The sequence below is a fragment of the Asparagus officinalis genome, chromosome 7 (assembly GCF_001876935.1).
Source record: "Asparagus officinalis chromosome 7, Aspof.V1, whole genome shotgun sequence".
In the NCBI taxonomy this organism is placed as follows: Eukaryota; Viridiplantae; Streptophyta; class Magnoliopsida; order Asparagales; family Asparagaceae; genus Asparagus; species Asparagus officinalis.
In genome coordinates, this window is record NC_033800.1 from 17,676,968 (window position 1) to 17,690,830 (window position 13,863).

At 34.7% G+C, this 13,863-nt stretch overlaps 1 protein-coding gene and 1 pseudogene across 3 annotated transcripts; both read right to left on the reverse strand.

The window, feature by feature from the left end:
• Nucleotides 1-1,704, reverse strand: part of LOC109850578 — a 3,542-nt pseudogene extending 1,838 nt beyond the window's left edge.
• On the reverse strand, nt 9,527-10,987 carry LOC109850849. 3 transcript variants are annotated; one of them, XM_020420923.1, is made up of 5 exons: nt 10,861-10,987; nt 10,662-10,769; nt 10,498-10,587; nt 9,913-10,389; nt 9,527-9,832 (listed from the first exon to the last, which is right to left on the reverse strand). In XM_020420923.1, exons 1-5 carry the CDS (start codon nt 10,894-10,896, stop codon nt 9,725-9,727), a joined length of 819 nt encoding a protein of 272 aa, XP_020276512.1. In that variant the 5' UTR covers nt 10,897-10,987; the 3' UTR covers nt 9,527-9,724. The 3 variants fall into 3 exon arrangements, with proteins under 3 accessions (XP_020276512.1, XP_020276511.1, XP_020276513.1); XM_020420922.1 differs by having other exon boundaries at nt 10,474-10,587; XM_020420924.1 differs by lacking the exon at nt 10,498-10,587.

The following is a 13,863-nucleotide window of genomic DNA, read 5'->3' on the forward strand; positions in this document are numbered from 1 at the left end:
GAGGCCTTGGCCACTCGGATTTTTGGGCCGGCAACCATCACCGGCTTCACTGCTTTGTTGAGGAACTCTGCAGTGGCTTCTACTGCGGCTTCAAGGCCCATTTGATTGCTTACTCTGATTTGATAATTGTCAGAATAAGGAATATATTAGAAATATGACATCAACAATATTATATCGCATGAAAAGATTTAGTATCATATTATACCAGAAGAAGCATATATTATATACTCTGACTGATGATTCTAATGCATTTCTAGTGATGATTCCTCCGAATAATAACCATTAATTGTTTATTGTTGACGGTATTAAAGCAGCAATTAATATAGAAAAGAACAATAGCTTTCAGAAAAAAGTATCCATAAATCTCAAAACGATAACATGAGAATATTAATACCAAACCAAGTAGCATCTGGGAGAGAAAGGGCAGATTATTAATGAAAATCATCCAAAAAATAAAAATAAAAATTGATGGGTATCTCTAAAACTTTTTAATGATTACAACAAATCACAAATCTACCCAAAACACGTCATGGGCATTTCTCATAAATCAATTTTAACTTCTTACCAAGATCTAAAATATAAACAGGGACAATATAATCTCCATGCATGCCTAAAACTTTCTTAATAATAAGAAAAAAATACTACATTGGATCAAAACATCCTTGGTACTTTCTAACGATCATCAAAATAAATAAATAATTCACGGGCATCTGCCCTCACGATCTAAGCCCTGAAACAGAGTTGGAACAAAATTACTCACTTGGGCGCCAAGAAAAAGGGCACGGGCTCCCGGCTAAACGTCGGATGAGAGATCGCCGGCAAATTACAACCTATGCTAATATAAACAGGCTTGCTCTCCTTCAACGCCGTCGATATCGCCGTGTCGATCATCTCATGTGCATCCTCCAAATTATTCACCACTGCCTGCAAAGCATCCAAAACCCAAATTTACAAATCACGCAAAACCAAAAAAAAAAAAAAATCCAGTAAAACTCCATTTAAAAAAAAATCAAAAGAAGATCACCTGAAAGCAAGTCACGGTCTGAAAACACCTCAGCTCCTGCGAGAAATCGGGCAACCCGATAGTGTGATGCAAGATCCGATTCGTTCCGTAGTCATTGGAGTTAGGCCCCCCGACGATGCAAATCACGGGGAGGTTCTCGCTGTAGGCCCCCGCGATCGCGTTGAGGACGCTGAAGGCCGGCCGACGGTGAACGTGACGACGCACGCTCCGACCGCGTTGGCGCGCGCGTAGCCGATCGGCGCGTACCCGGCGTGAGCTCGTTGCAGCAGCCCGACGTTGGTGAGGCCGGCTCGGCGATGAGGTGGTCGAGAGGGTGAGGTTAAAATCGCCGGGACGGTGAAGACATCGCGGACGCCGACCTGGACTAGGCGGCGTGCCACGTGGCGGCGAGGGTGCACTCGCGAGGGGGCGAGGGAGGCGGGCGAGATCGGGTTGCAGGGGTTGGGGGAGGGCACCACGAACGCTTGTAGTCCCCGTTGGGTGCGGGCTTTGGGCCGTCGACGGATCCGATACTGGTTTCCATCGGGGTCTGATTTGCAAAATAGAAAAAGTTCGATGGAGATTTCCTTTCCTTTGTTGGGAGACGGATGATGACGAGTGAGGAGAATGAAGAGAGGAGGAGAGCATTTATAGGGGGGGCGAAAGTGTTGGGGAGTTTGTTGATAAATTTTTCCCTGGGGAAGAAACCGGGGGCCTTTTTTTTGGTTTTGGAAAGTTTGCATGCTTGCCAGCGGTTTGTTTTAAAAGTTCTTATACCCCTTGAGCAAGGAAAGTAATGTTAATGGTTTTGCCCTTTAATTCCTTTCTTTTTACCCCCCTGACATTAAGAGGGGAACCTTGTGAAGGATTTTTTTTGCATATATACGTGGGTTATTGTTACATGCATAAGCGTTATTGGATTAATCGTTATGAAGATGATTTGCATCCGTATTTGTTGAGATCAGTTTTGTGGGGAGGAAAACAAAATTGTAGTGTTAAACTCTAATAAACTAGAAACAGCAGCGAGGAAATTGAAAGCACCCTAATGTCACTAGGAAAGAACCCTAGAGGGGGGTGAACAGGGTCTATGCTAATCTAATCTGATTTATGCCAATTTAAAACTCACTAACAAATATTCTAGCAAATATGATATGTAACAAGATATATGTGCAATGATATATAAACTAACACAATGGTGAAACAAGATATAAACAATATAGTGGATGAAATAAACAATGAGAGAATGAGAATAAAGATGAACACAAATATAAGTGTGTCAAGCCAAACTCAAACACAAGATATGATCACGGAGTTCAGCCCCCATGACCTACGTCTCCGTTCCTCACCTCGAGTAGATCTCCACTATCACAACCGGGTTTTCTACGCTCACCCGAATAACGTTTACACCTCACAATCGGTTTTCTAGTTCACCAAAAACTTTACAATCTCATACTCTTGCAATCACACTTTACATTCTCTAAGTATTGGTCTCTAGCCTGTGTATCCCTCAAGTGTTAGGAATTACAACATACCTCTAGGTATTACCACCTACCCCACTCCTCTTGGGACGATCCCGTCTCTCACCACACACCCCTCTCGGTGTACAAGTTTATCAAAGTGTAACTTTATAATTAGGCACAAATACAATTGTTTATTCTCTAATACAAGATGAGAACTAAGTGTAAGCTCACTTTCTAAGTCACACAATCCCCACAATCCAAATTATACTATGTATGAAAATACAATAAGCTCAATAGGTTGTGTGTGAACAAAGAGTAGAAATAAAACAAACTAAACTCAAATAAATACTAGCTTAATAAAATGATAATCAAACAATATAAATATAAATCTAGATTGAGTTTAGGAAAACTTTTCTATAGATAACAAGAGAGAGGGAGAAGAGTGAATGTTCAAACACCAAAGGATGATCTCCTCTTTGCTCTTGTGAAAATTGCTTCACAAACTTGAAACAAACACTAAACAAACTTTGAACACCTTTTAAACTTATTTAAAAACTTTCTTAATTGTTTTTTAAAACTAAGAATATGTGGGGGTATTTATAGGAACCCCAAAGCCAAGAGAAAATAAGGTAAAAAGACCAAAAATTCAAAACTGGAACATGCTAGAAAAAACTAGCCGTTACAGCATCAGTCGATTGTCGGCTTTCATCAGTCGACCGATGAACTGACCGTTAGAGGCGTTTTCTAGCTCATCGGTCGACTGACGGACTTTATCAATCGACTGATGATCTCATCAGTTGACTGGTCAGTCGACTAAAACAAAACAGAAACTTTTTGTTATTCCAGGCGATTTCTTCAGTCGACTGAACACATTCATTAGTCGACTGATAACACGGTATCGGTCTGATTAAAACAGTAAATCTGATTTTTAAATTACCTTTAAAAATAGCAAACAAATTCCAAAAATTATGAAACTTTGGGAAATGATTGTAAACATGATAATACACATGTTACAAAAACTGATTTTAAAAATCACTTCCCATTTGAGAAATCTCATCATTTTTCAAACATGTCTAAAACATGAAAACATGAGATACTTGAATTTTGATGTTTTGACATAAACAAAGTTTTGAAACTTTGTAAAACAATTTTATAGACTTGATAAAAAGTATAAACTATAGTTGTTAAGTCTATAAACCAAAAACACAATATTTTTCCAAATACAATAGAATATGAAACATATAAAAGTGTATATGAAGATATATATTGTTTCATATCTATATAGCTAAACCAAAACAAATATGTATGTATATAACTATATATATATACAAAACCAAATCATGTATGTGTGTATATGATTGAGCTTAAAGTATCAACACAAATAATATAAAAACCTAAACTAAATTACCTAAGCTTGATCTTGATCTTCAATAAGCTCTTCTTGGTAAACTTGCGGATGAAGCTTAAACTTGGATCTTCAACTTAAATTGTATTGCTTCATTCCACTATTCCGCCAACCTCCATTGGATATGATCGTGAATGCGCAATTCCATCCAACCTCCAACATATTGTTTGCCTAGAATAAATATAAAACACAAACACTAGGCAAACAACATTAGTTGTAAATTATTTGTTAATCATCATCAAAACAAAAAGACCCAACATCTTTGACGATCGTCCATTTCAATAATTAATAATTTCAAAAAAGCATTTGGAATAATCGTAGGATATCTATATTGCGCTGATAAACTAAGTCACTGGTTGAATAATTGCACCACCTGACATATACTTAATTTTTTAAATTCATATTCTTTCTTATTAATTATTTTTTTCTTCTATCCATTCTTTTTCTTTCCCCTTTATCTTCCTAAATTAAAATTAACATGAAACCTTCCAAGTTTTTCGACATTAATTATTATTCACAATTCTGGTTACCCCAAAGAAGCCACCTTTAAAATATGACATTTATACGAAAACTATATTTTATTTTTAATTTATACATAAATGACCTTCAAATTAAGTTTTTTGTTGCAAATCAAACATCTTCCAGTTAAATTTTCAAAAAAGTAAAAATAAGTTTACAAATTCAAGTTTAAGGTTCTTGAATTGTACCCTAATGAGACCTAAACCCTTAAAAAATGAGTTATGTAAATTGAATGTGAGTTTTTTGGGGGTAATTTTGATTTTTTAAGTGAAAATTTTGAATGGGATCGAGGTGGTCTAATTGTAATAGAAACTTATTTTTAAAATGATTTATGTATAAATTAAACATAAATTTTTTTTAAGGTGGTTTATGAGACTAGTGCATCGCATGAATAAAATTTATTCGAATATCATTTTTTATCCAACCTATAATAATGATAATAATAATAATCTGAGCCAAATTTGGCTCAAACGAAAATTTTACCTGTTCAGGCTGTTCTCCTACCAAATAAAATTAAAGGAAATACAAGTATTTCGTGTAATTTGCAAAATAAAGAAGAAAAAAATGAGGAATGGTGTGCAGAACTTGGTCGTACACAAAATTGAGTCCTCTAGTTTTGGTTCACAGTTTTCTCATGAGAATAGAAATTGGAAGCCGTGAGTATCGGAATGCGGTTGACTGCGCAACCTCGTGACAATAAATATTATTATTGTGTATTTGATAACTTCACAAAAATTTTTAGATGGTACAAATTTAATTGAATATTTTAATTTATTTTATTTTACAAAAATTAGGCTTAAATTGAATTAGTTTTTTTTAGTTTAAAATTTAGATCTTTAATTGGTTCTTTTTAGAACCAACATTTTTATATTTAACTTTCATCTAGTTGAGATAAAATTAATTTAACGCAATTCTATTTTAAAGTTGCCAAATGTACCCTTAGGATTTTCAGAACTAGGACATAATGAGCTGTGAAGAGTTGTGAAGAGTGGACAAGTAAAAATAAAAAAGAAAAAGAAAAAAGAAAAAAAAAAATATAGGCTCCGTTTGGCAAAGGGTTAAGAAATGGAGATTAAGGAGAAGGATTGGCATAGTTAGCCCATTCGATAATCTGAAGGACTAAATTACTAACCCGTTAAATAAGTTTTATTTTAACCATTATGATCATTTGTAGTGTTTGTGAATAACAATGATTTTGGCTATTTTCTTTATAATTAGAATGGTTAACTTTTAATTCTTCTAAATAGGAGTATTAGTAAACCCCTCATTTTGAGTGGTTAACTCATTTTAATCCATCTATAGGGGTTAGCTTAACCCTTCTATATTTTTTATGTTTGGCAAATTATGGAGGGTTAACTCACTTTAACTCTTGTATAGATTTTTTGTGTTTGGCGGGTTAAGAAGGGGTTAGGTCTCCTTAATCCCTCACTTAACCATTTGTCAAACGGTACCTAAAGGCCCACATGCTGCACTTGTAAATTCATTTTAGCAAAGAGACTCTTTAGGAACTCAGTTAGACGCTTCAATTTCACTCATTGTTAATATCCATTAATATCTCACTTATAGTAAAAGAGTAAAAAAAATCACCTAAAAGTTTTTCTGCAAAAATAAAACTATAGAGATAGTAAGTTCCAAACAACGACATTATCCAGTAGCTATGTTCTTTTCATTTTTCAGTTTTAACCTTTTCCGAATAAAGAGGGCAATCTAATTTGAATGCAAGACCTTATAATATAAACTCATTTATTTGTGCACCTACCGAGTCAGATTTTAACAAGACTAAGTTGCAAATTGAATTATACGTTTTCAACATTTTACACATCAATTATTGTCATCTGTGAAGCATTTTACTAAAAAAAAATATAATTTTCTATATGTGAAGCATTATTTTTCATCCGTGAAGCATCTAACACATCAATTATACGTTTTCAACATTTTACTAAAAAAAATATCATTTTCTATATGTAATCTCTGGCTCAGATCTCACAAAATAGAGAAAATATTTGTTCCTCATGCGATTTGTTTTGTTTCTTTGAAATCAGATTGAAACCAGAGATTCATTTTAGTACGTAGAAGCTGAATCCAGCTAGGATTCATACGCGCGCAGAACCTGACCCTGATTTGAGTTGGTGGTCACATCTGTGATTGTGGACCCGGGAAAATTTTAGCGGGTCGTACTTCGTGTCAAAGTATTTGGTTGTGGGTCCAAACGAACCGCTGAGTATGAAAACAACGTCCCCATTTGTATGTGCGATTCCAGAAGCATTTTTTTTAATATTAATTTATGGGATCTTTTTGTTGAAAAAGAGTTCGGGTTTTTATAAATTTAATTTACACTATTAGAAAAATAAGTCTATGACAAAATTAAGTTATTTTAATAGTGCCTTTTAAAAATAGAGTTTTGTTATGTTAGATCCTTCTTCCTTAATTTTATATTAGGCCCCAACGTCTTCATGTTTTTTGTTGATTTCATGTTTTTTGTACGAGTTCGGGAAAACCTTTGTATGGTCAATATTACCATTGACTATTTAAATATTTTATTTATATTTTAATTAATTATAATCATAATTTTATCCTATCTTAATCCTATGTGAACTACTTACATGTTAATAATTTAAAGATTAATAAGCTATAATATATGAAGCTTGCAAAAACCCCAAATGTTTCAAAATTTGCACAAAACACCCTTAAAAGTATAAAATTACACAAAACATCCAGACGTTTTAAAACTTAAAACAACAAACATGAAACCCTCAATATTTTAAAAACTATAAAAACATCCACAAAAGTTCAAATAATAACAAAGCACTATAAAATTCTAAAATTTTAAAACTTGCGAACAACAAAGACGAATTCAAGGAATTACTATCAAACACTAAAAAACTAAAGTTTGTACAAAAATAACCTCAAAGTTATAAATATTCCTAAAAACTCCTTCGAACATTAAAAAACACAAAAAACCGTAAAATTTAATAACTTATAACCAATACATATCAAATCTCAAAATTATACGAGTTCGGGAAAATCTTTCTATGGGCAATATTACCCTTGACTATTTAAATATTTTATTTAAATTTAATTTATTGTAATTATAATTATATCATATCCTAATCCTATGTGAACTACTTACAGGTCAATTATTTAAAGATTAATAAGCTATAATATATAAAGATTGCAAAAACCCCCTAAAAGTTTTAAAAAATGCACAAAACTCCCCTAAAAGTATAAAATTACACAAAACACATCCAGACGTTTTAAAACTTAAAACAACAAATATGAAACCCTCCATATTTTAAAAACTATAAAAACACCCTCAAAAATTCAAATAATAAAAAAGAACTATAAAATTCTAAAATTTCACAACTTGGGAACAACAAAGACGAATTCCAGGAATTACTATCAGATACTAAAAAAATAAATTTTATAAAAAATAACCTCAAAGTTAAAAAAATTTGAAAAACTCCTTCGAAAATTTAAAAACGCACAAAACCCTAAATTTTAATAACTTATAACCAATACAAATCAAATCTCAAAATTATCAGCATACTGCTAAAAATTTAAATTTTGTAATAAACAATCTAAAGTTTTAATAATTGTAAAAAATACCCTCAATATTCAGAGTTGCAAGAAATATTCTGACATTAAAAAACTTACTACCAACACATGAAACATGAAAATTACAAGCACTCAACTTAAAATTTAAAATTTTTAAAAAACACTCTCAAAGTTTCAAAATTTGACAAGCACTCAACTTAAAATTTAAAATTTTTAAAAAACACTCTCAAAGTTTCAAAATTTGCAAAACACACCCTTAAAAAATTCAAAATCACAAAAAAGCGACTAAATTTTCAAAATATAGCAAAAAAAACGAGTAGTTGTTCGATATTTTTCATTAAGATATGTAAATTTAGCTTTTATTTTAAGATTTTAATATCTTTTTTTGGCATCTAAAAGTAGTCTAATTTTATCAAAAAATATAAAGGTGGAGAATGATTGATAACGTCTTAATAAAAAATAAAACAGAAAGAATAAAAGGCACTATTTTCTAAATATTTTATGGAATAGATTTTTTTGGAGTAAATTAGGAATTTTTGGAAGGGATTTCCATAAACATTTTTAGTACTTTTATATGTTTATGTGGATGTTTTCATTATATAAAAGTATACTAGGTTTAGTATTAATATTTATTTTATAATTTTTTTAAAGTTTATCAAAGATTTGGAACAAACTCCATATTATCTTTTGTGTTATTTTAACCCATTTTAACCAATCATCTTATCTTATGAGCTTTAATTATTCATTTTCCTTTTAGAACGCTATTTTTTAAAGTGTTTTTCACTTTTACAATGCTATATTTTCTCAGGTCAAGCTTGATTTTATGTTGGTCTCAAGGAAAGAATAATTCAAATTGATTTCAGATTACATTTATTTCCTATCAATTTAATTATCAATATAAAAATTTAAATTGGGTGTAGTTCATTTAAACGAATATTAAAAAATAAATAATCACAATGCTAAAGTTTAGAGATATAAGTAAGCAAAAAACCATCACTAGTAGAAAACTGAGTATTGGCGACGGGGAAATCCGTCGCCAATGCAGCAAAATCCATCACCAATACACTTTCGCGACGGGCGGAGTCCGTCACCAATAATCCTGTCGCCAATAAACATTGGCGACGGGGAAATCCGTCGCCAATGTTCATTGGCGACGGATAGGTATTGGCAACGGAAAACATTGGCGACGGGCTATAGCTCGTCGCCAATGTACATTGGCGACGGGAATACATCCGTCGCCAATGTACATTGGCGACGAGTTGTAACCCGTCGCCAATGTACATTGGCGACGGGAATACATCCGTCGCCAATGTACATTGGCGACGGGCTCATCCCCGTCGTCAATGTACATTGGCGACAGGTGTATTCCCGTCACCAATATACATTGGCGACGAAAAATGCCCGTCGCCAATGTACATAATCAGGTAAAAAAATTATTTCTGCATTGCAAAGCCCCCCAATCGGGAATACGTACCTGTTACTACCATAATTCACAATATATTAAACAATACTCACAATATCACATTTATCGATTCACATCCAACAATATTCACGTTCACCGATTCACATTCAACAATATTCACATTCACATCCAACAATACTAACATTTACATTCATCGATTCACATCCAACAATATTAACATTTAACAATTCACATATATACATAATCAGGAGGTCATAATATGTTCAACACAATCCAAAAGTCTACATAATCAGGAGGTCATAATATGTTTAACACAATCCAAAAGTCCACAAAAGTTACCAAAAAGTCTAACACATCACTCACTCATCATAGTCGTGGTCCCTATCGTCGTGATCCCTATCATCGGTGGCGGCTGCATCAGAATGTCGTACCGTACTGCTGCTTCCTACGACAGTACCTCCTCTAGCCTAAAAAGAATGTAAATCAATATGAGAATATATTCCAAAATACTCATAATAAATACATATATATAATATGACATATATACCTCTCCACCACTTGCAGCTGCATGCTCATCAAATGCCAACACCATAATATCCGCGTATATAGACTGCGGAAGCAAGTCCTTTACGGGTTGAGAATCGATGAGTCGCTGAACGACATCCCAAGTCGTTTGTGCACCACTTAACTCGTGCTTAATAGTGGGAAGAAAACTTAAAGCCAATGGAATTTCAACATTCTTCATCAAGTATTTTCCAATCTTACCCACGACATATGACGTGTCACCGTGTCGCGTCGATGTCACAGATTGGCTGCTAGGCTTATTGGTGGTGGTGAGTGTCTTAACTCTAGTACTTGACAGAGGCACTCTTCCTTTCTTTCTTGAGTGTAAACCGTAAGCTCCGTCGACAACTTCCATCCACTCGTCTCTGGTCATGCGGTTAGGCTCTACAGGAGTGTCCTCTGTACTTCGAGACTGCGTGACACGGGTGAAGACATCGTTTTGAGAAGCTTCCAGCGCCGCCTGCATATCATATATCATAAAAATTAGAAACTTTGATGAAAAATCATTAAGTATATACAAATCTAAAATTAATCTTATACTTACGTTCAATTCATTAATTTTCTCCACCTTTTTGTCATTTCCCTCTACATTTTCATAGCCCTGGGGTGGTGTATAAGCTCTTTTAGCCAGAAGAGTCGGGGGCATAGTCAAAGCGTCCTGTGATATATTAAATTCCAAATTAAATGTAGGAAACTAATCACATGAAATCAGTTTTAATAATATGATCATACCGGGTTTTCGCTCAAATACTTATGCTCGATCTGAGCATAAGAAGTAGCTCCTAAAAAGTGATCGTATAGCTTTGATCTACGATTCGCCGATGCCGTTTCACATATTTTCTACAAAATAAAGTATTTTTTAGTATGTGCGATGATAATATATAAATGAAAAATAACGTGATGATAATGTCATAAATTAAAAATAATCTACCTTCTTCTCACCCTCCCACTCGATAATGAGAGTCATCCAATTAAATGGAGGAACTCTCTTATCAAGCTCATAGATCCTCTTCCAATCAGTAGATAAATTTGTGAAATATCTTTTCTTTAGATCACTCTTCCAAACTCGAATAAGCTTGGCCATTTTTGGGATAACATAATCCCAAGACTCTGGGTTGTCTTCAAGACAATAATGATCCTGCAAGTTACATGGCAAAAAAATTACACTATAAGAATAATCATTGTGAATTGTAAACAAAATAAGCAGCAGTATATTAAATAATTACCATGAGCTTCTCCCAAATCTTTTTTATGCATTTAAATTCTTTCTCCTCAAAATTATGAGCAATATTAATGGAGCGTGGATCTCTTATTAAACAGCCAATCAAGTTATTAAATCTGACAGCCCAATCCCCAACAGGAATGTTGTCCTTCCACTCCAAAATGCCCCGGTACCCTTTCGGAGGTACTTTCGTCTTTTCCTCACTCACATATATTCTTTTCAATATGCATTACATCTAAATTGTGTCAGAGTTTGAGCTTGTGCCAGTAAGGCAACTGAAAGAATATACTAAATTTTGTCCATCCTGTTGGCAAAGTCTCAGCATGTGTGACATCCAAACTCCGCACTTGCCTCTTTCGTTTAGGTTCCCTCTTCATGATAGAAGTGCGTCTCGGAGCGAGAATTTCCTCTTTTGTAAATCGGTTCTTTCCGAACTTGAATTTAGGATATCCCTCAAACAAGTTCACAATCTCATCTCCAGTCATTTCACGCGGCTCCCCTCTTTTCTCTTCTTGGCCATCAAACTTATTTGCCCATTTTTTGCCCCTGAATTTATGTCCTTTTCGTAACCATCTTCTGTTAAACCAATAACACATTTTTCGACTGTGTTGTAAATAAAAGCCTTCGAAGTTCGGACCACATACAGGACAAGCGAATTTCCCTTTCGTAGACCAACCAGAGAGATTACCATAAGCTGGAAAATCATTAATCGTCCACATAAGAATAGCACGGAGATTAAAAGACTCACAAGAAAATGCATCATATGTTGGGACCCCTTCATCCCAGAGACGTTTTAACTCATCAATTAACGGCTCCATGAACACATCTATGTCATTACCGGGTGAATGTTTGCCTGGTATCAATAATGAAAGAATCATATATGATTGCTTCATACAAAGTCCAGGTGATAAATTATAGGGCATTAACACAACTGGCCAAGTAGACCATCCCGAACTCATAATGCCAAACGAGTTGAATCCATCGCTAGATAGACCAAGTCTTGTTAGACCCTAGAGGGGGGGTGATTAGGGTCTTATGCTAATCTAATCCGATTCACAACTGGCCAAGTAGACCATCCCGAACTCATAATGCCAAACGGGTTGAATCCGTCACTAGATAGCCCAAGTCTGACATTCCTGCACTCTGTGGCAAATGAGGGAAAAGTCTGATCCACATGCTTCCATGCCTTTGCATCTGCTGGATGTCTCACTTTACCATCATCTACACGTCTTTCCTTATGCCACCGCATATCTTTTGCTATATTTTTTGTCATATACAGACGTTGTAACCGAGGCACTAAGGGAAAATGTCGAAGCACCTTCGCTGGAATTTTCTTCTGCTGATTCACTGACTCATCTGACTTTCGTGTTGAAGTGCATGCATTCTTTCTCCATCGAGACACTCCACACTTTGGACATTCCTCAAGTTTCTCGTTATCCTTATAATAAAGGACACAATCATTGGGACAAGCATCGATCTTATTGTAATCTAAACCCAGAGCACCAACAATCTTATTTGCATCATAACACTTTTCTGGTATGCTATTCTCTCCGTCTGGAATTACCTTGCGTAGTAAATTAAGAAGCATTTGAAAATATTTATCTGCCATTCCGCTCAGGGTCTTAATACGCATCAGTTCAAGAATAAATGACAACCTACTATACTCAGTGCAACCATCGTACAGATCCTTCTCGTTGTCTTCCAATATCTTCACTAAATTTCTGTAGGCCCCGCTATCACGCACATCCTCGGTATTTTGGACATCATCTGCATCTCCAGGAACTTCAACAGCATCTGGTACTTCTGGAACTTCATCAACTTCTGCAACTGTCGTAACATCGTTGAACATTGCGTGCGTATCGTCTATATTTCTATCATCTAATTCAATATCTTCACCTTCTCCGTGAAAACTCCAATATTTATAATTTTCATCAAATCCCCATCTTTCTAGGTGTCTTCGTATAGCAACTCTATCCACCAGACCTCTATTCCTACACTTACTGCATGGACAACACAACAAATCGTTCTCTATCTTCCTCGGATTAGCATATGCATATTCAAGGAATGCTTCCCATCCGTCTCGATATCGAGTATCACCTTTTGCTCTTCTTTTCAATATAGGAATATCAATCCATGACTTATCAGGAACTTCTCTCATCTGTATAATAGGAAAACTTATTAATTAATTTAATATCTCTTAAATCGTCATAAGTTTAAAAGTCTTTATTTTAGTTGATTGAACAAATAATCAAACGAATTAAATTACTCTTCTATAATGGACATTGTTGTACCAAATTAAAGATAACACTCTATGATACTAGTACTTAATTGATGGCGCGGACCTGGTCGGGGGTGACGACGGCTGTGGAGGTCGCTGCTGGTGGCGACGGCGAACGCGGCTGCTGTTTGGGTGGTCGGAGCGGCTCGGGGTGGTTGCGGGGAGAGAGGAGATGGGGAGGAGCGGATCCTAATTTAAAATTGTTCTATAATAATGGAATATATTAGAGCCATTAAAAAAACTACATTATAAAAGAAAAAAATGTATTAGAATCAACTATAAAATTATATATAACAGTGGAATGTCAGAATTATTTTTGTACAGAAGCTAAACATGTTAAAATCATTTAGAACTATCAACGTCAAAGTCATTTGTTGATCATGATGAACAAATGCGAGAATGTATGAACATTTATCAATGCCAGAAACTTTATG

Coding starts and splice junctions, on each gene's coding strand:
- LOC109850849 (XM_020420922.1), bottom strand. CDS start 10,896: ATGACTCTCATTATCGAGTGGGAGGGTGAGAAGAAG. Junction 10,770..10,860: donor AGTGGGAGGGTGAGAAGAAG/GTAGATTATTTT, acceptor TTTATTTTGTAG/AAAATATGTGAAACGGCATC. Junction 9,833..9,912: donor CAGCTGCAAGTGGTGGAGAG/GTATATATGTCA, acceptor CATTCTTTTTAG/GCTAGAGGAGGTACTGTCGT.